General features: G+C 42.8%; 1 protein-coding gene across 6 annotated transcripts in view; it reads left to right on the forward strand.

Annotated features, from left to right (window-relative positions):
- The window catches only part of LOC139657660 (troponin T, fast skeletal muscle isoforms-like), a 20,103-nt gene extending 1,609 nt beyond the window's left edge, over window positions 1-18,494 (forward strand). Inside the window, exons 1-15 of one of the 6 annotated variants that reach the window (XM_071535563.1) lie at window positions 3,215-3,249; window positions 3,385-3,398; window positions 4,616-4,624; window positions 6,583-6,720; window positions 10,115-10,132; window positions 10,423-10,443; window positions 11,221-11,239; window positions 11,494-11,539; window positions 12,064-12,180; window positions 12,402-12,479; window positions 12,653-12,763; window positions 13,395-13,504; window positions 14,996-15,086; window positions 17,107-17,147; window positions 18,250-18,494. In XM_071535563.1, coding sequence (XP_071391664.1) covers window positions 3,230-3,249; window positions 3,385-3,398; window positions 4,616-4,624; window positions 6,583-6,720; window positions 10,115-10,132; window positions 10,423-10,443; window positions 11,221-11,239; window positions 11,494-11,539; window positions 12,064-12,180; window positions 12,402-12,479; window positions 12,653-12,763; window positions 13,395-13,504; window positions 14,996-15,086; window positions 17,107-17,147; window positions 18,250-18,286 — 870 coding nt within the window. In that variant the 5' untranslated portion in view covers window positions 3,215-3,229 and the 3' untranslated portion in view covers window positions 18,287-18,494. Of the gene's footprint in view, window positions 1-3,209; window positions 3,250-3,384; window positions 3,399-4,615; window positions 4,625-6,582; window positions 6,721-10,114; window positions 10,133-10,422; window positions 10,444-11,220; window positions 11,240-11,493; window positions 11,540-12,063; window positions 12,181-12,401; window positions 12,480-12,652; window positions 12,764-13,394; window positions 13,505-14,995; window positions 15,087-17,106; window positions 17,148-18,249 lie in introns of those variants that run through there. The other 5 variants (XM_071535561.1, XM_071535566.1, XM_071535562.1 and 2 more) reach the window with 5 other exon arrangements.
- Window positions 18,495-20,940: the final 2,446 nt, after the last annotated feature.

A 20,940-nucleotide genomic window follows, 5' to 3' on the forward strand; every position in this document is an offset into this window, starting at 1 on the left:
TCTCCCTCTCTCTCTCATTCATTCAGTCACTCTCACGCTCTCAAATACACAACAGATATCACACTACGAAGAGTACAACTGATAATAAGCAGCAGTTAATCAATAAATCTGATATTTACCTTTCAATCAAAATGGATCTCAGCCGGCTGAGAACAGCTTCAGGGTTTCAGTGAAGCCGGACTCAGCTGCCAATGGAAACTATTTCATTAGTCTGAGTTTTAATGGAGTTTTAGTGTTGAAATTCTGTTTCAGAGGCTTTTCCAGTCTGACAAGAATAACAGAAAGTCTTGCATGAAAACGGTCAAAATTAAAGATACAGAATATCGGCACAAAATATCAACTATCATCAGCTTAAATCTAAAAATATCAGTATCTGCCTTCAAAACCCCATATGGGTTGAACGTGAATATTATCTTTCTAATACCAAAACAATCATTAAATCATAAATCTTCAGTAGTTTACATTTTATGTTTTTAAATCTTAGATTTGATGTTTTCTGAATCAGAATCAGTCAGTTTATCAATCAGTTTATTCGGCAGGTAAAATAGATGTTCAGGATTGAATGTTGTGACTGATGCAGAAACAGAGCGACAGCAGATCATCTGTCATCGACTCAGCTGCTAACATGAACACATGAAGACAGAGAAACACTGATATTCAGACAGAAAGCTCTTTGACTGCAGTTCAGTGTTTAATGAGTTTATACTTCAGACATGGAGCCCAGCTCTCCACTGTCCACTACATGCACAGCGAGCTGAAGAGCGGGCATGTGCTGCAGCTAGCTGAGGGAATACTGGGCACAGAGCTGCTGTCAGCTGTAAGTCGATCAAAGCTCATTTGTTGGAAATTGATTTGCTGGTGGAGCTGGTGTGAAGGCCGTGACCTCATCCCGTCCGCCCGTCCCGCGATGAGCCGCAGGACGGGATGCGGCTCGGGGATTAAAGCAGCTATTTGGACAAGCTCTCAGCTGATGGGCAGAAATATGATCCTGGACTAATCCTCCAAGTCCTCTGCAGCTGTGCCGGACCGCCAAGTGTGAAAGAGTCATCCAAAGACACTTTATATATATACATATATCAAAAAGGATTACAATTCTGCCACATAGGCCAGGCGGTGACATGAAGCTGAACAGAGAGCTTCATCGGGTAAAACACATGAAGAGTCTGAACAGCTTCAGGAGTCTGGACAGATGAAACACCTGAAGCATGATGGATGTTACTTGCTGAAACATCTTAGAGAAGAACTTTGCTTAATTCTGGGAGTTACCTGTATGTGATTTGACTTCACATGGCCGGCCTACCTGGACCAGCAGCTGGACCGAAAGTCCGAACTACGGAGGAGACATAAGACCACGAGACACAAAGCACAGTGTAGAGACTGTGTTGACAGGCGGGTCAGAGACCAGCAGGCAGAGGGTGGAGGTGAAGTGAAGGTCTTGTTCCATCGTGACGCCATTGTTCAGCCATCCTCAAGAAACCAGATTTAGACCCGAATGTTCCCCGTGACTTTAGATCCATTTCAAACCTGCCGTCTCCGTCCAAAGTACAGAAGGCAATTTACTAACAGCTGGTATTGTTGCTTGATCAGTACAACATACTTGAAAATTTCCAGTCAGGTTTTAGGGGAATCTATATCACAGAATCCGCTCTCTAATGACATCATACTATAAAGCAATGAATCTCTGTCTGTATGACCCTGTTTACACTTGGTTTTAAAATGCCAGTGCTAAATACAAGTGTAAACGACCACCAAGACACATTGTGATCCGATCACTCAAACCACTTGCCGAGGTGGTCTGGGACGCATTGGACCACATATCTTTTGTAGTGCAAACGCTAATGCGTCCTGATGCGTCTCTGACAAGGACGTAACAGGAAATACGTCATCAACGCAGTAACGTAACGCAGGCGGTAACGAAATCTGAACACAAGTGGTCAGCTGGACACCTTGGAGACGCATGATAAACACAGGTGTAAACGGTGATCCGATCGCCCAAGACGCATTTTAAAACCAAGTGTAAACAGGGTCATGTGTGTCCTTTGCATATCTTGAGAACCGTTTGTCCGATCTACTTCAAACGGCGGGTGTATCGCTGGGGACCCGAGGACGTGCAGCGTCGGATCGGACACGCGACACGTTCAATATTAATAAACTTTGAATAAACAAGCGAACAAAGCAAGCGACTGATAGCCTACGCCTATTGTGTGTTTTTTATTGTGAACGGGCACTGCACTAGTATTCTTAATTTCAGACACTGGAGACTCTGCCATCTTGATCCTATTGGATCTCAGAGTGGCTTCTGATGCAGCTGACTGTGCCGGTCTCACAGCGGGCCGGCTAGACTGGCACAACCCCGACTGTTTCTGCTTCTGTCTTTTAAAAAGAGCCTTTTCTGTATCTAGAGGAAATTCCTCCTCGTCCACGGCTCCCGTCCCCTGTGGCGTCCCTCAGGGTTCTGTACTCGGTCCCATTCTCTTCTGTAGTTACGTGCTCCCTCTTAGTCAAATTATTCACAAATACAATATTTCCTCTCATTGCTACGCGGACGACACTCAGTTTTATCTCCGGTTAGAATCGAACAGTCAGACCAATCTTGTAAATCTTACAGACTGTATGATTGATGTGAGAAGAAGCTCCTCCAGCTAAACTGAGATCATCCTGTTCTCCTCCTGACTCTTCCAGTTCTTTCAGTCCCAACATCAACTTCCTGTCTCCTTCTCTGAATCCAAAAAATATTTTTGATCCTGTCCTGAAATTTGACGATTGATTAAAATTTGATAAACTGTGTTGTAAAATCTTGTTTCTACCTGCTCAGGATTACTTCCAACATCAGGTCCTTCTTATTTTTTCAGACTAAGAAAAAATCATTCATGCTTTTTAGGGTTCTTTTGCATTGTTCTGGTTTTTGTTTGCTTTTACCCATGTTGTTAATCTTCTTTCTTCCACTTTGTTTGTTCATCATACTGCCTCTGTACAGCACTTTGTTACAACTGTGTTGTTTCAAAGCTCTTCTTACATAAATTTGATTTGATTTAAAACTCATTACAGTCACTTTTGAAGCGTTTTCTTTTTTCTTTCTTTTCATCCAGAGCAGCAGGTGATCAGGAGCGACTCAGCGTTGACGGCTCTGCGGGAGTCGAACCCGTGACCTTTTCATAACGGGACGCTCTCTCTCTCCCTCTCATCAACCTTCTCTTCTTTCCCTTCAGGTGTAAAGTCGACTGTCACGATGTCCGACACCGAGGAACTGTAAGTGAATCCCATACTGTGTAAAAAATTTAAAACACTTCTGTCTTGTATTTTATTTTATGAAATAACATGTTGAAGAGAAGGCAACTGGGACTGTATGCATGACTTCTAAATGTCTCATGTTTCATCTTTCAGGGATCAGGTCGAGGGTAAGTGAAAAAATATTAATGTTTATTCTGTTCATTATATATGTAAATTATACTGTCCAATAAAGGCAAGCCACAGTAAATACCTTTAAATTATGACGTACCAGTGATACTTTTAATAAAATGTAAGTAATTTGTTCAGTCTCACTACTCACACAGTTACTGGCATCGTGGAGCCGTTTATCTGAAGCAGACCAGGATGTGAACTTTGACCTGATGGAACTAGTTCTGTTTCTTAATGCTGTGTCGCCTCCAAGTGGTGACCTGGATAAATGCACACTGTAACAAATCTCTGTCTTAACAAGTCATTTAGTCATTCAGTCTGTTATCGAGTTGTAAAATCATAATTTTCTTAAAATAAGTGGAAAGATCTGCTAGTAGGGTCTGATAATTTCTCTTGTTTCCAATGCAAATCAACTTGTTTGAAGAATTCAGTAGAATCAAGAGTCATTTTCTTGACAGCAGTGCAGTGATCTGCCTTATTCTGACTGGTTTCAACAGACTGACTTGTTTCATTTCTAGAAAGTTCCTGAAACAAGTGAAGCTGCTGTGGAGACAAGTGGAGTTATCTCTCCTCACTGCAGAATGTTTCTCTTGGTTTCAGAAAAATAAGATCTGAAGGTTGAATATGAGACTAGATGACTTGTTAAGATGGAGGATTTTTGCAGTGCATGGCATTCCCTGACTCCTACAGTGACTGCTGAATTTCAATAACTTGGCTGTTAAAATAATGAAGACCATCAGCATGGTGGACAAAGTTTATTCCCAGCATGCAGTTAGAGCCACGTAACCTGACAGTAAACTATCAGTGCTGTCATGTGAAAACCTCGTAACAATTTAGCAATTTTGGTGATTTTCATATGTTAACTGAGATAGATTTCTTAGCTGAAGGATCAAAACTCCTTCATGTGTTGAGACATGAGTTTCTGAAACACTTACCTGGACAGGCTCATGTGTGTAAAATATAAATATTCTGCTATTTGCAGTCTTATGCTGCATGGACCGGTGAATATTTGAAATACAGTGAGACAGTGAGACAGTTACAGACTGGAGTGACAGTAAAGACTGGATACCACTGAATAGAAAGTCACAGTCATCTTGGAGTCTTGGGGAACAACAGCCATGTTTGAGTGTGTTTACAGCACCGGTGTGATGAACTGTGAAATGACATTATGTTGTGTTTATGTTGTTTCACTGTCTGTTTTTTGCCAAAACTGAAGACGAGGAAGGTAAAAACGACTGAATCGACTTTATATTTCAGACATTCCTCCACTGCACTAATCGTCTGAATTCACAGCCTTGACCCGACGTGTTTGACTCGACATCGCCTGCTCCGCCACTCTGGGCATTATTCAGGAGATAGAGACTAACGTAGAGCTGTAACAGTATTTTCTAAATACAAAGTGCAGCCATAAAACATTTTCTTGTTTAATAGGTGGCAACAGGTGTTTATTAGATCAGACCCTCATCCCCTAAATGTCTCTCTTGTTGTCTTTAAGTAAAAACCTCAAGCATCTGTAGATCTACTGTATCATTAAAACACCTTTAAAGTTTTGGGTGCTTTTTTGCTAAACTTTTTCACCTGATGAGTAAAGTATTTATTCATCTGTATAGTTGTATTTGTCTTGCCTTAATCTCCGTTCAGCACATTTGTTTCCAGTTGGAGGCAGAAGCGAACGAACACCCAGCTGTCTGTCAAACACGTCCAAGTTAAGAGTGACTTTCCTGACGAGTGACTTGTTTCAGAAGACATGGGGAAGGAAAAAATGTGCCTGGGCTTTAGGTTCTCCACATCTTTTTCTTGCCATGCGACATGTTGTCCCAGTCTAGGAAATGACATCATCGTCTATCAGCGTCACATCTGTCAATGTGATTGTCATTGACCTTATTCACACGGCGGCCATTTTGAACACTCGGTGTGGGAAACTCTACCTGGAAGATTAGCATATCTGTAAAACTGTGTCACTCCGACCCAACAGAGTCAGATCAGCAGAAACAACCATGACTTTAATTTATCAGGAAGTCCTGGGGCGAACACTCGGCAGCCGATATTAACCAATCACGTCGGTCCCCTGGGCAGGTCACCAGATTACTGCTTTCAGTGAGTGGTGGTTACCATAGAAACAGTGGTTTCTATGGTACAATCCAGCTGCCACTGGCTCGCCTGCCCCAATAAAATACAATGTTGTATTTGTCATTTAATTCATGTTTATTAACATGTTTATTAAGTCTGTTATAAAATGTCGCTTAGCTGATATATCAACTCTGACACCAACAAGCTACCTGTGGTGTTTTGTTATTTACATCCCGGTGGGAATTCAATGAAATATCAAATATCCAGACAGTCGGAGACAGCCAAGACCAACCTCTCCTTCATGCTGATGCGATCCACAACACAATAAAGTTAAATCTCATCGGTCGGACAAGATAACCTCCGCCAATCGGCTGGACCATGTGCAACGACCGCTCAAAAGTTGAAGTGATTTAAACTCTGGCGAAACTCTCCGCTAGCCTGTGGTTCACATGTTGTGCAGCGCCGCCATCCCACGCTCCGCCCGCCGCCATCCCACGCTCCGCCCGCCGCCATCCCACGCTCCGCCCGCCGCTCCGCCTGCACCGAGCTCACGAGTTCCCGCTCTCCCTCTGATTGAAACTGAATGGCACCTTCCCATGTGGCGTACCGTGTATTTGCCTCATTACTAGTTAGTAAGCTACCAGCTAGCTACCAAGGCTAGACTCTGGTTGCTCTAATGCGCTAATGGACTAAATATATTAAAATGTGAACCGATATCCCTCTGGATTCTAAAGATCCATTGTTTTTCTAATGTGTTTTTCAGTGGGAATCTGTGAAATAATAAATGTTTTGTATGATCATCTTGGTTCACAACAGTAGGACAGAACTGAACTGGACTGGACTCGAGTTTCTGTACCCTGAGAGTTCAAAATGGCTGCCACACGATGAAGTAAGGTCAATGGACTGTTTTCTCTCTCGTCATCTGTTTCATTCCCATTGTCTCTCTCTCTTTTTTCTCTCAGCAGCTGTCCCTCGCTCACCTTCCTTTCTGTAACTGAAGTAATCTCTCTCTCACTTTTGGTTTCTAATGGCTCTGTCGTGTCTGTCTTCATTAACGGCCTTCTCCGACACCTTCCTCCCCCCGGCGGCTTGCTGCATGCTGCGTGTCCGTAGCCCAGGAGGAGGTAGTAGAAGTAGAAGTAGCCCCTGAGGCGGAGGCCCAGGTAGAAGCAGAACCAGAGGTAGAACCTGAAGCAGAACCAGAAGCAGAGCCAGAGGAGGTGGTGGAGGAGGTGGTTCATGAGGAGGAAGGTACGTGGCATGGGCACTTCGTTCATCCTTCCCCTGCAGGACATTCAGCTCTTTGCTCTGTAGGATAGTCAGTCAGTAGGATAGTCGACACGCTGCGGAAAACATCCAGCTGAACAAGCCTTTAGTCGAGTTTTAAAACCTATTTTCTTTAAAACAAGTGAAAGAGATCTGCCAGTGGGTCGAGAACATTTCATTTGTCCGGACTGCATTGGACAGAGAGACGTTATCACACTCCATCAGCAAATCGTTTCACTGGTTTTAAGGAAAGCAAGATATTAAGACTCAATACTAGACTAAATGTTTTGTTAAGGTGGATATTTTGCAGCACACTAATCTAGTTCCCTTTAGCTTCCCTTCCTGCCCTTTCCACTGGAGCTACCTCCTCTTCATAGCTGCCCAGTATGAAGAAAGCAATGGATGTGCAAAGTGGATGAAGGCATGTGTAAAGTTTTAGGATGAATTTCCAGCAGTGACATGCGGTTTCAATTCATTATTTAGTAAAACCAAAACAACAGAAGCACATTTTGTCTCTTCTCTGTCCTGGTGTCCCACCTGACCATCAGGGAGCCAGGAGCGAACCACACTCACATACGGCCATGATCATATAGGACGCTGTAATGAGCCTGCACCTCTTAAAAAATAGTTTGGTTGCAGCAGACGGCGTCTCTTCCAAACTGCTGCTGCGTTACATCAGTGTGAAAACAGCCTGAAGCGTTCTTCATCCTCCAGTTCAGAACAGATTCCTCATCGTCTTCTTCAACAGCAGCAGAGTCATGGCTAACTTTCTCTGCTCTGTCTTGATTTTCAACGTTATCCTCTTTGTTACCTCTGGTTAGCTGATGACCAGAATGATGTAATGCTCCTTGCGCCCTTTGACCTCCTGCTCTCCCTGTTAGCAGTGGTGCTCCCAGCTGAGCGTCATGTCTGAGCAGGAGAACAAAGCAGGAGAACAAAGCAGGAGAACAAAGCAGGAGAACAAGCTCCTATCTGATCACGGCCTCGCTGTAACGAGAAGCGTTGTATTCTAACATCAAGCCTGAAGTCTCCACTCTTCACCAGTCTTCCTGTGTGATGCAGATCCACTGACTCCCAGTGTGCCAGTAGAACAAGCTAGCACCTTCCCACTATCTGCTGCATTATGGTTCCCAAGCCAGGCTTGAGAACCAATAATGCCAATAATAAACCAATAATGAACCAACAATAAACCAGGTGAACCAGCTAAACTCCTGACTGCTTCCCCTTAATGGCATCATACCAGGATCCATCAGAGATGATCTCAAAAAAGTAAAAGGGCTTTGAAGAACCTTTAGGTATTCTTCAGATTACGGCCATAAGGGAACCACCGAAGGTTCCTTGAAGAACCCTGTTATAAAGGCCTCAGGAACCCTTATGATACTTCCACAAGCCGCTAACATACAGAGGTTCTTCAAGGAACCCTTCAGGGAACCCTTTTTTCTAATGAAGAACCCTAAGATGCTTATTAGCTTCTTTCAACTCTTGCTGGAACCCTCAGTGAAACCTTAGTTTTTAGTTTTTAGTTTTTAGAGTAGAGTGAACAGTTGGTCTATGCTTCATGAAATGTCCACAATTATCATATCACATCATCATCAATGTTAGCTAATAAGTAATCAGAAGAAAACATTTTGTGCTGTTTCCAAAATTTGTATTGAGATACAGTATGTATATAAATGTTGAAAGGGAGGAGAAGAAAACCAGCTGCCTTTACATTAATGAACCTCCTTCCAGCTGTTGACATTCATGCTTCAACACAAATGTTATATTTTATCAAACACATCCTGTCATCTTTAAGTTGAAGTCCGTAATAGAAGAGATGATGTGTAACTTCAGCGTGATCTCATGAACTTTTGTGAATGACCATGAAGTCTGAAACACAGATTATGTGCTGTGGACACAAATTATGAGGAAATGACGTTCCTCCACCACAAACTGGATTCTGCGACAAAAACATGAACTGGACGTTTTCAGCTGCAGGTCGGCTGACGGTTCAGTTTAGGAACTAAAAATAACTCAGTTCAAGGATCAGGCTGGTGTTTTTTAATGCATTGCTTACTGTCAACAAATCCTATGAAAATAACAAAATTTTTTCCATCTCAGGAAAGTAGTTCCATAGCACAGAAAATAGTCCCCGGGATAATGAAGAATTTGTTCCTATTTGAATTTGATTTGGTAATAACTACAACAGCCTGACTTTTCATGGTAACAGTTAGCAATTTTTAAAATGTAAACTATGTCTTTGTGAGCTGGATTTCAAGGTTTTTAGCTTACAGTTGGAGCCAGTGACTTCCAGGTTGACGGCTAAAAACAGAACGTGGGAATTCAGAAAGTAACAGGAGGAGAGCAAACGCATTGTTGATTTTGTTATTTTCATAGGATTTGTTGACGGTAAGAAATGCATTAAAAAACACCAGCCTTATCCTTTAAGGTTTGGGAAAGACTTTGGTCGGATCAATAAGGAAAACTTTAGCTAAGCTTGACTCACAGTAGAAATGTTCTTGATATGAGTTGGGAATTGAACCCAGGTCGTCAGAGTCAAAGTCAAACTCCTCCGCCCATGCAAACCCCGACCACGACACTTAACTTTCCACCGCGATATTTTAATGTGAGATGAGAAGAAGAAGTTTGTAGTCGCGCCTCCTTCATGAAACCCTTTTGTGCTGGGAAAACATAATTCTCTCACTTTCTGTGCATGTTCACATTTTAAGACTTCATGCTTATTTCACAACATTTCAGGAGATCCTGCTGGGGAACTTCCACTCATGTAAAGGTCGTTTCTTCTTCTCCCATCAGTTCATGTTCAGCATCTTTGCTTCTGTGTGTAGAAGAAGAATGAGTTGACTGTAGATATTTCAGACTGCTATCTTTCTCTGTGCACAAATGGCTCCAAAGCATTTACATTGGGGTGTTGTGATGAAAAGTGATGATCCTCAGTATTCAAGTCTTCTATGTTTTGGTCTATTGCTTATGATTTTTACAAACTGTCATCACACACAGATGGAGCCACTGTAGAAATCCCAGCTCTCTGTACGCTTGCTTGACTCATGCTTCAGTTTTGCTCCTCCCTCAGGAGGAATTGTTTAGAAAACTGAGCTTTGCTCTTTTCAACAAGGAACAGTCTGGAACCCAGCTGACAGACATTGAATCTTGTTTTGAAATATACTAATATGGTGCTGTGTACCATTCAACAAAGAACAGTCTGCAGCGTTAGTGCAGGCTGAATGCATGAAGCAGACTCTGCAGTGGCTCCACCTGCAGCAGAACATGAACGCCCCAATCTGGTAAATGCGCTTCATCAGCTGCATCATCGGGCCGGAGCCTCGGTCTGACCACTAATCATATCTGTTCTGCTCTCGCTCTGGACGCTTGCTGCATGCAGAGGCCTATGAAGAGGAAGGTATGTTGACTTGAATTCTTCTGTTCTTCTGATTGGACCTTAGCTGTCTTCCTATTGGCCGGGGAGGCTGTCACTTCCCGTCCGGGACGGCGGTGAGAGTCTCCCGGGCCGGAGCTGTCCAGTGAAACAAACGATGCAAACGCCTTGCATCTGTTTCACAGACAGAACTCAGTTTAGTTTCTGCGTCAGCCGACAGAAAAGGGTGAAGAATTCAGAAATGCTGAGTCGTGGTTTTGGGCCGACCGCTCATCTCTGCTTCTTCTCTTTTTTGCATGAATGCGTCCTGCCAGTGGAGGAGGGCGATCAAGATGGTAGTTTGTATTTCCCGCTGAGTCGCTGTTGCTTTGCCTGCGTTTTCCTCCCTTTTGTTGTTTTTTTGAGTGTGAGGGTCAAAAACCGCTAATCACAAACTTAGTTATTTGTTTCTTTTTGAATCCCAGTTGTTTTTGCAATGAAACATTATTAACAGTAATTACAGTCCAGTTGTGATGATCCAGTAGTACCAATTTGTTAAAGTGTGCGTTGAAGTATGTTTAAAAAATTAAACTCATGAGTAGCGTAGATATTTTATGTCATGATAAATGACACAGTGTACTGATCCTTATTAGCACTTTAAATCTGTTATTATATTGGTTTGATTTACACACTAACGCACACCAAATTAACACTGTGAAAACTACTGTAGGTAACACCTTATTTTACAGCAGCCTTATTCCAGTGTACTAAGCTGTATATTAAGCAGTGGAAAAGTACTGTGTGTACACAGTAATACTCTGTCAGCACTTAATAAAATGTACTTACAAGGATGTAACAACACAACTTAAGTACAAATCTGTTTTTTTTTTTATTACATTCTGTTCTTACACCTTTGTAACTATACTTAGCCAGTGTTATTAATACACTGAAATAAGGCCACTGTAATGTAAATTTAGCTGAAAATGAGACTCACACTGATATTACTGTGATACTGGGAGTGTGAGATGTAACTCAGTTTGTCCTCATGGATTAACAGCTGCTCTCTACACAGCTGGTCTCTAACCGCTCAACCTGTTTCTCTCCCTGTTGTTGTTTTGATGCTGAAAAACCAGAGGAGAAGCCAAAGTTCAAGTGAGTGTGTTTTCCTTCCAAACATCTGCAGCTGTGTTCACATTGCTAGCACCTAAGATAAGATAAGATAAGATAAGATAAGATAAGATAAGATAAGATAAGATAAGATAAGATAAGATAAGATAAGATAAGATAAGATAATATGAGATAAGATGAGATAGCACTTTATTGATCCCCTTGGGGAAATTCAGGATTCACCTAATCTCTAAAGTACTGAAGCGTTTTGACGCTCTGCCTCTGACTTCCTTCACCAGACCGTCTGCCCCCAAGATCCCTGATGGAGAGAAGGTGGACTTTGATGTAAGTTGAGATGTTTCCATGTTTTATAAAATGTTGTTTATCAAGGGAAAGCTGACTGGACATGTATGTTGTTGTTTACACCCTGCTTCATACTAATTCAGTTACACATATTGATACTGGGAGCTGCCCAGTATAACCGGTCTTCTACTGGTGGTCGCTGAGCAGCTGGAGGGGATGTGCCTTGCTCATGGGTCCTCGACAGTAAGAGAGGGAAGGTGTTTTTCATTCACTTTCCCCACCCAGACTTGGCTGGTCAGTCCAGGGATTGGAACCAACAACCTTCTGCTCAAAGGTGTTTTCTCTTCTCCAGTCCAAACCTGGACTGCAGCTCCACTGGAGCAGAAGTGCCTTGCTCAAGAGAACCTCAACAGTAGTTGTTGAGGAAGGGGAGAACGATTCTCATTCCTCTCTCCCAGCCCAGATGTTTGCAGTCAGTCAGGGATTGGAACCAGCAACCTCCTGGTCCCATGCACTGTGCTGTTTGCCTGACTTGTGTGTGTGTGTGTGTGTGTGGTTTCCTGCAGGACATCCAGAAGAAACGTCAGAACAAAGATCTGGTCGAGCTGCAGGGGCTGATCGACGCTCACTTCGAGTGCAGGAAGAAGGAGGAAGAGGAGCTCATCGCTCTCAAAGAAAGAATTGTAAGATTTTACCCAAATTAACCGCTACACACACACACACACACACACTGTACACATGCAGCTGCAGCTGGTACTTCTGTATGTAGACTCAACAGGTTTGTCTTGAGGATCATAAGGCCAGAGTAGTCCCAGTCTTACGGAAATAAACCAAACTACCAAAGCGCTAGTTTCATTCCTCCAGATAGAAAGCTCTGCATCTCGTCTTTTGTTTGCTTGTTCAGGAGAAGCGCCGGGCCGAGCGAGCCGAGCAGCAGAGGATCCGTGCCGAGAAGGACAAAGAGCGGCAGGCCAGGCGTGAGGTAGGATCCGGATCTGCCAAACTGGGAATTTGGTTCTGGTTTTGGACTGCCTGGTGCCATTCGCAGCACAGCTCCATCTAAACATGCTCCGCTGTCCTGAACTCGCCACGCTGTCCCTCCAGGACTTCTTCTTTCCTCTGTGGTTTGGTGACATTTTGAAATTCTTCTGGCAGGCTGAGCGGCAGAGGAAGGAGGACGCCGACGCCCACAGGAAGGCAGAAGACGACGCCAAGAAGAAGTCTGCGCTGAGCACCATGGGATCCAGCTACAGCGGCCTGCAGAAGGTACAGGAGGGTTTTTAACCTGATCTGACCACGCATGCTTTCCCAGCTGTACCTTCACCTTAGATACAGTCACACTGGGAGCTGCCCAGTAAAACCACAGTCTGCTGCTGGTCACCACTAAGCTCCATTCAACATGATCTCATAAACAGTCGTGAAATGAGCTCGAACTCTGAAACGCAGATTAATTGTGTTAAGGTTATGTTTAGACAACTTGGTTAAGGTTTGGGAAAAGCTTTGGTCATGGTTCAATAAGAAAAACTTTCACTAAAAATTAAAAATTGATTCATGGTAGAACTCCGGCATTGAAGTCAAACTCATCCGCCCATCCACCCGACCACAACACCCTGACTCTCGTCGGGTTCATTTCACGTATTTGTGTGAGATCCGGTTCCGCTGCAGCAGCCGGGGTTCAATGCCTTGTTCATGATGGTAACTGTTGCATGGAGTCGTTTCCTTCCCACCCAGTTATCCCAGTCAGTCTGGAATCCCAGTAACTTTCCCATCACAAGCTCACATCTCTGTATCCTCCAGGCTAACACTGCTACTCAGAGTTTCCACATACAAGCACTAACAGCATATAGACTGAATCATCAGTTTTTAACTCTTTGGTTCCCTGTCTGGACTCTTCAAGGCTGACCAGAGGAGAGGCAAGAAGCAGACTGAAAGAGAGAAGAAGAAGAAGATCCTGGCAGAGAGATGCAAACCTCTCAACATCGAAAGCCTCAGCGAGGACAATCTGAAGTAATACTGACACTGAGATACACTGACATGTGTAATACACACTGAGATACACTGACACTGTGTAATACACACTGAGATACACTGACACAGTGTAATACACACTGAGATACACTGACACAGTGTAATACACACTGAGATACACTGACACTGTGTAATACACACTGAGATACACTGACACAGTGTAATACACACTGAGACACACTGACACAGTGTAATACACACTGAGATACACTGACACTGTGTAATACACACTGAGATACACTGACACAGTGTAATACACACTGAGACACACTGACACAGTGTAATACACACTGAGATACACTGACACTGTGTAATACACACTGAGATACACTGACACAGTGTAATACACACTGAGACACACTGACACTGTGTAATACACACTGAGATACACTGACATGTGTAATACACACTGAGATACACTGACACTGTGTAATACACACTGAGACACACTGACAGGACACATGTCCAGATAATGCAGCAGTAAAACCCTTGAACAGATTCATCACTGTGATTGTGGTTCGACTGTGATGGAAAACGTACGAGGTGTAGATGAGTTTTATGCAATGTCTGAAAAACTTTTCACTAAGGATAAGGATGAGGATGAGGACGAGGATACGGATAACGATAAGGATGAGGATGAGGATGAGGATGAGGATGAGGATAAGGATAACGATGAGGATGAGGATACGGATAAGGATGAGGATAAGGATGAGGATAAGGATGAGGATAAGGATACAGATAAGGATGAGGATGAGGATGAGGATTACGATAAGGATGAGGATAAGGATGAGGATGAGGATAAGGATACAGATAAGGATGAGGATACGGATAAGGATAAGGATAAGGATAAGGATAACGATGAGGATGAGGATACGGATAAGGATGAGGATAAGGATACAGATAAGGATGAGGATAAGGATAAGGATGAGGATAAGGATACAGATAAGGATGAGGATAAGGATGCGGATAAGGATGAGGATAAGGATGAGGATGAGGATAAGGATGAGGATAAGGATGAGGATAAGGATGAGGATAAGGATAAGGATGAGGATGAGGATGAGGATAAGGATGAGGATAAGGATGCACTTTATTGATCCCCTAGGGGAAATCCGGGTGTCACAGCAGCAGTGTACAGTACAGTAGCAGAACAAAGAAAAGGTAATTAAAAAATCATAAAATAAGAATAGTGCAGAAAGGTCCACTGTCTGGACTCTTCAAGGTCCACTGATGAGGTGAATCCAGGTAAAAGCCGTTATTCCTTATTGATTTCCCTTACTGAATCTATACCGATCACACAGGAGGTGTAAACACAGAGAAGCAGACCTAATATTCTGGATGTTCAGTTTACATAATAATATAAAAACAGGAGAAGACAAAGATCACCAAGTCGCTCCCTGCTCACCATGAGATACATGAAGCTTCTGGGAGTCGGCGTGTGTTTCTCCATCGATTGTTCCCGGTGTGTTTCAGGGAGATGGCGAAGGAGCTTTGGGGTTCGCTTCACAACCTGGAGTCACACAAGTTCGACTACATCGAGAAACTCAAGAGGCAGAAATACGAGGTGAGAGACAGACGGCACTGAGGAACCGACAGGGAATCTGGAGAATGAGAAAGTCTGCAGTAGAACCTGTTAAAATTGTCGAGTCACATGACTTGGACTCAAGTCAGACTCAAGTCACAGTTTTAATTGCTTGAGACTTGATGCATGAAGAGAAGACTTGAGACATGACTGACTTGGTTCTGGTGACTTGGGACTTGACTTTGACGATTTGAAAAGGTTTCTAAAGTCTTGACAGAAGATGTTGTGTTTGTGTAAATGACTTAGATACGACTTAGACTTTAAGATATTAAACTGATACTGGACTCTTGATTTGTTCTGACTTGACTTGCTGTTCTACATTTAGACTTGGGACTTGACTTGAGACTTGTGCCTCGAGACTTAAGACTGATTTGGGACTCAAGTAAAGTTGACTTGGTCACACCCCTGCTTGTCACTAGTTTGATGTTTAGCTTTTTCTAAAATGTTGGTGGATTACATTCCCAGCACTGTAAAGACACCAGGATTTATTTCAGGTGGACTGAAGGTGTATTGAGGGTTTCGGGCGGTTGGAGGGGGTTTTGTAAACCTGGCTGTGCTTAATGGTCTCCAGGTGTTAACCTGGTTAGAGGGTGGAGCAGGTTAACGCCTGGACAGCATGATCTGTCTGCATGGTAAGCCTCTGTTTAGGGAAACTGTGGAAACCAGCTCCCAGAATCCTCGGTGTCAGATGAAAGAGGAACTAGTTTCGGTCTGGACAGGGAACAGGTTTGGTTCTGTATGAGGAGCGAGTTACGAGCTCGAGCCGAGTGACAGAATATAAACAGCCTGAGCAGGTGAGCGACAGACTTCACTCACTTCACTTCCAGCATTTTGTGTTTCGGCCCTTTTCCTCCCTGCTGAGCTCTGATGTCTCTGATCCTTCAAGGTTTTGTCTTATCATTTTTTCTCATTTTATCTCTTCACAATGACAATTACAAATATAGCCGCTAGCGGCAATGGCGGGTTTGTGCCAGTAGAGCAGCCAGAGCTGAGACATGGAACTTTGTGTAAGATTACCATCTGTTTTGCCAGATCAGGCTGTTGAGCCGTCAGGCCCAAGGCTATCAAGTTCTGATACTGAAGGATGTGATAGCAAGTAACAATGTCAATATCCAACTTGGTATTGGCTTTACTGTGTTTAGCTGAACACTCAAAGCATGTACCATCTCATGGGAAATTGAGCCCAAAGAGAAAAACAATAATAATAATAACAATTACAATTTCCCATTTGGCAGACGCTTTTATCCAAAGCGATGTACACATGCGATTTCAATACAACACAAGCAAGGATCTAGTCAGGAGAGAACAACGAAAGTAAGAGCCATGAAGCTAAGATCTGGTCCAACAGGACAGAGGAGCTACAACAAGGCGGAGAGGCAGATAAAGATTTTTTTTTTTTTTTTTTTTTTTTCGGTTACACAGTCCATCAGGTGAGAAGGTGTTCTCTAAAGAGCTAGGTCTTTATCCTTTTCTTTAAAGATTGAGAGGGACTCTGCGGATCGAATGGAATTTGGTAACTCGTTCCACCACAGAGGAACCACTGAAGAAGAGTCTGGATAGAGACTTAGGGCCTTGTTGTGGTGGCAGACGAGGAACCACAGAAGAAGAGTCTGGCTAGTGACTTAGGGCCTTGTTGTGGTGGCAGACGAGGAACCACAGAAGAAGAGTCTGGCTAGTGACTTAGGGCCTTGTTGTGGCTCCTTGGCAGAGCGTAGCGGGCGGAGGGAGCTTAGACCTGAATGAGGAGTTCAGGTCGGTCGGAGCCGTTTTGGTCGGCGCTTTGTAGGCGAGCATCAAGGACTTGAACTTGATGCGACTGGGAGCCAGAGGAGGGAGATGAACAGCGACTGAGACCGGGAAGCGGACCGTGCAGAATCAACCATTTCTCCTGTTATATGTATGCAACTTATATATTTAAGTTGCATGTGAGGAAGAGAATCTGTGTCCAGGTGAGACGAACCTGTCTGCTGTCCTCCGGCTCAAACGCCTGTCTGTCTTTCAGGTCATCTCTCTCAGAAACCGCATCGACGAGCTGCAGAAACAGTAAGTCCCAGACAGACCGAGGCGTTAAGGAGTGACACTCCCCCAGGAAACATGGACATGACATACTAACAAGTCTCCACCCTGACAGTTTGGCCCTCCAGCTGCTTCATCAGCTGCTATAACTGCAGCAGGCAGCCTGGTTCACTTCACTGTGTTTAGTTTACTGCAGGGGAAACAGGAGCGTGACCTCTGACCTCCATCATCATGAATCACAATCAGAAACTGTATTTGACAAGAACAATAAATGTCTCTTGGTGCAGGTGTCAACATAAAATATAATTAGAATAAGAAAAATGTAAAGAAAATATACAATACAATTCAATACAATACAGGGCAAATATAATTATACAATAAAAATAAAAGATATGTGACTGAGTGATGTCACACCCAGCAGTGTGAACACCATCCAGTTATATTTTCAGAAGTAATATAGTATGTATTTATGTATTTAATAGTTTTTCCTGTCTGACTTGCTGTAATGGACCTCATGCAGTGATTTAAACTTCTCTCCTCCTGCTGGTCCGGATCCAGTCAGGGATTTAACAGCATTCTGTCTCCAGGTCCAGGATGTAACTGATGTAACTCTGACCTGCTGACACTGGAGGGCGCTGCAGCTCTCAGCCCTGACAGTACTCCTATAATATTCACAATACTCCTATAATATTCACAATACTCCTATAATATTCACAATACTCCTATAATATTCCTATAGTGAGTCTTAGGTAGTCAATGGTGAGTTTATAGTTCTATAGTGACCTTAGTTTTTCATTGTATGTCTTATGGCAGGCTATCACTGAAATATTCCTATGATATTCCTATAGTCACTTTTAGTGTGTCTGTGATAGTCAACAGTGAGTTTGTATGGTGATCCTATGGTGCTTTATGCTAGTTTTATTTCATGTATCACTATAAAAATCTTACAATATTCCTATGATATTCCTATATATTGTGACTTAATGTTAGTTTTATCTCCTATGATTTCACTGTAATATTCCTGTAATATTCCTACAGTGACTGAGAGTTTTTCCTAAAGTATTCTTCTAAAAGTACAACAGGATTACTATACAGACCTGACTCTGTTCCCGCTCTTCGCGCTCTGCAGCAGCAAGAAAGGAGCCGCCGCGCGCCGCAGGAAGTGAGCGCGTGTCCGCGGCGGGCAGGCCGGGCAGGAGGCGCCGTCCCCCGGCCGGGCAGCGGGCCGCGACCCGCAGACCCGCAGACCCACAGACAGAGTCCGGATGAAGTCAGCTCCAACACCGGAGGTTTCTGTAAATATGATGTGACGCTGCAGCTGTCTGAAGATCAATAAAATATCAATAACATGCCAATAAAATCACAATAAAATCCGTCTTCCAGGCCTTTATGTTCACTTTGAATGGTGTGATCTATCTATCTATCTGTCTGTCTGTCTGTCTGTCTGTCTGTCTATCCATCTTTATATCAACTGTATTAGTAGTAATGGTATTTAGAATATTTTAAAATTTGACCCTATAGTCTGTTTCGGCCTGTTAGATTGTGTCCAAATGGAGCAATAAAAAAGTAAATCTATAAAAGTAAATATTCTTTAATATCTCAAGAATCACAAATCTGTTGTGGATAAACTGAGCAGAGCTGCTCATTTGAGTTAAACTGATGAACATCTTTCTACATAAAACATCTTGTTTTTCAGATCTAAATCTCACCGCTGTCCAAATCAATCAGCATTTATAAGTTGGAATCAATTCCTCCTGCTTACTGAATAACTATTGGAAATAGAATTATTGTAAAAAATATTTTATTGAGTTTTCATTTCCTGATCCAGGATCTGATCCAGCTCAAATCCTTCTGATCTGCATCTGAATCATCACTTTTCAAAACTGTTTAGAAATAAAGTTATCATCATGTGGCTGTAAATCCATTTCTCAGATTATTTCCCCTGAAACCAGAAACAAACTGTTCTGTCAAATATAAAGAACTCATGTTGTTCTTTACTTTACCAGCAGTCATTTTCAATGAAACTCTTAATTATTATAATGTATAATCTATAATAATAGCCTACCTAATTATTGTATAATCTAGGATATAATAATGATAATCAGAGCAGGTTGCAGACGTTAGATGAACAGGGAAAACAGAATATAAATCTCTCTTTATTAAAATGTCATTCACTCATAATAAATATAGAAACAATTGACACAACTGAAGCCTCCATACAGAGAGACTGTGCGTGTGTGTGTGTGTGTGTGTGTGTGTGTGTGTGTGTGTGTGTGTGTGTGTGAGATCCACAGTTTTATAAATGGTCCTCAGTTTCCACATCACACATTGAAACTTCTGCAGCAGGAATCAGGAAATCTTCTTCTTCTTCTTCTTCTTCTTCTTCTTCTTCTTCTTCTTCTTCTTCTTCTTCTTCTTCTTCTTCTTCTTCTTCTTCTTCTTCTTCTTCTTCTTCTTCTTCTTGTCCGGACTCAGCTGATGTTACCCAGCAGGCAGCAGGACAAACAGCTAAGAACTCAAAGGACTTCAGGAGAAAAGTCTCCCAGATGAAGCAGCTGTAGATCTGTAGATGAAACTATAGAAATATCTCAGGATCCACCACAGGATCTAACACACTGTTCAGACTCTTTAGACACTGCTGAGTGTCACAGACAGACCGGCTCCTGGACCCGGTCCTGGACCGGGACATCCCGGTGGATCAGAGGTGCGTCCTGGGTTTGAATCCGGCCCAGGACCTTTGTCACATGTTCTCCCCCCCTCTCTCCCGTCTTTCCTGTGACTGTCCAATAAAGCAAAAAAAGCCCAAAAAAAAGTGAAATAAAAAAACAACAAAAGTCCCCAGAGGGAAATCACAGTTTTTCATCTTCAGCCACATTTTCCTTCCTAATAACAGAGGGATGAGTTCCTGTGTGAGGCTCAGAGCTGCTCATAGTGTTGGGGTCAACAGTGTGGGGGGTGGGCCTCAGCAGGGGGTGGGGGGGTCTGAGGGGGGGCTGGGGGGGTCTGAGGGGGGGGGTGGGGGGGCAGGCCGTGCTGATCCGCTCCACGATGCTGGACAGACAGTCCAGACTGGAGAGCAGCGAAGGTTTTCTGCTGGAATCTGAAAAATATTTAAACTGAATCAGTTTCTGGAGCTAAATCAGCAGCCTGAGACACAAATCATTCACTTACTATAATATTCCCATAATATTCATATAATATTTAATATTCCATAACATTCATATAATATTCCCATAATATTCATATAATATTTAATATTCCATAACATTCATATAATATTCCCATAATATTCCTAGAATATTTAATATTCCCATAACATTCCCATAATATTCCTATAGGGCCTTACAGTGTGTCTGTGGTATAGAGAGTTTATGACGTCATGGTATGTTTTTATCTTCTATGACATCACTATAATATTTCTATAATAAAACTACAGGAACATAAACAATACTATAGTTTTGCTGTTATATCACACCAACATGTATTCATGTTGCAGGCAACTGATCAGCTCAGCATTGAATTGATCAGCTTCATGTTAATTGATCAGTTCAGTGTTAATTGATCAGCTTCATGTTAATTGATCAGTTCCGTGTTAATTGATCAGCTTCATGTTAATTGATCAGTTTTGTGTTAATTGATCAGGTCTGCGTTAATTGATCAGTTCAGTGTTAATTGATCAGCTTCATGTTAATTGACCAGTTTCGTGTTAATTGATCAGGTCCGCGTTAATTGATCAGTTCAGTGTTAATTGATCAGCTTCATGTTGATGTGAACTGACCGTGTCTCTGGCTGCAGGAGGAGCTGCTTTCTCTTCTGGACG

Source organism: Centroberyx affinis, unplaced genomic scaffold (genome assembly GCF_046629955.1).
Source record: "Centroberyx affinis isolate AG114_WGS23_722 - 3 ecotype Tasmania unplaced genomic scaffold, CSIRO-AGI_Caff_v1 ptg002732l_1, whole genome shotgun sequence".
Lineage (NCBI taxonomy): Eukaryota > Metazoa > Chordata > Actinopteri > Beryciformes > Berycidae > Centroberyx > Centroberyx affinis.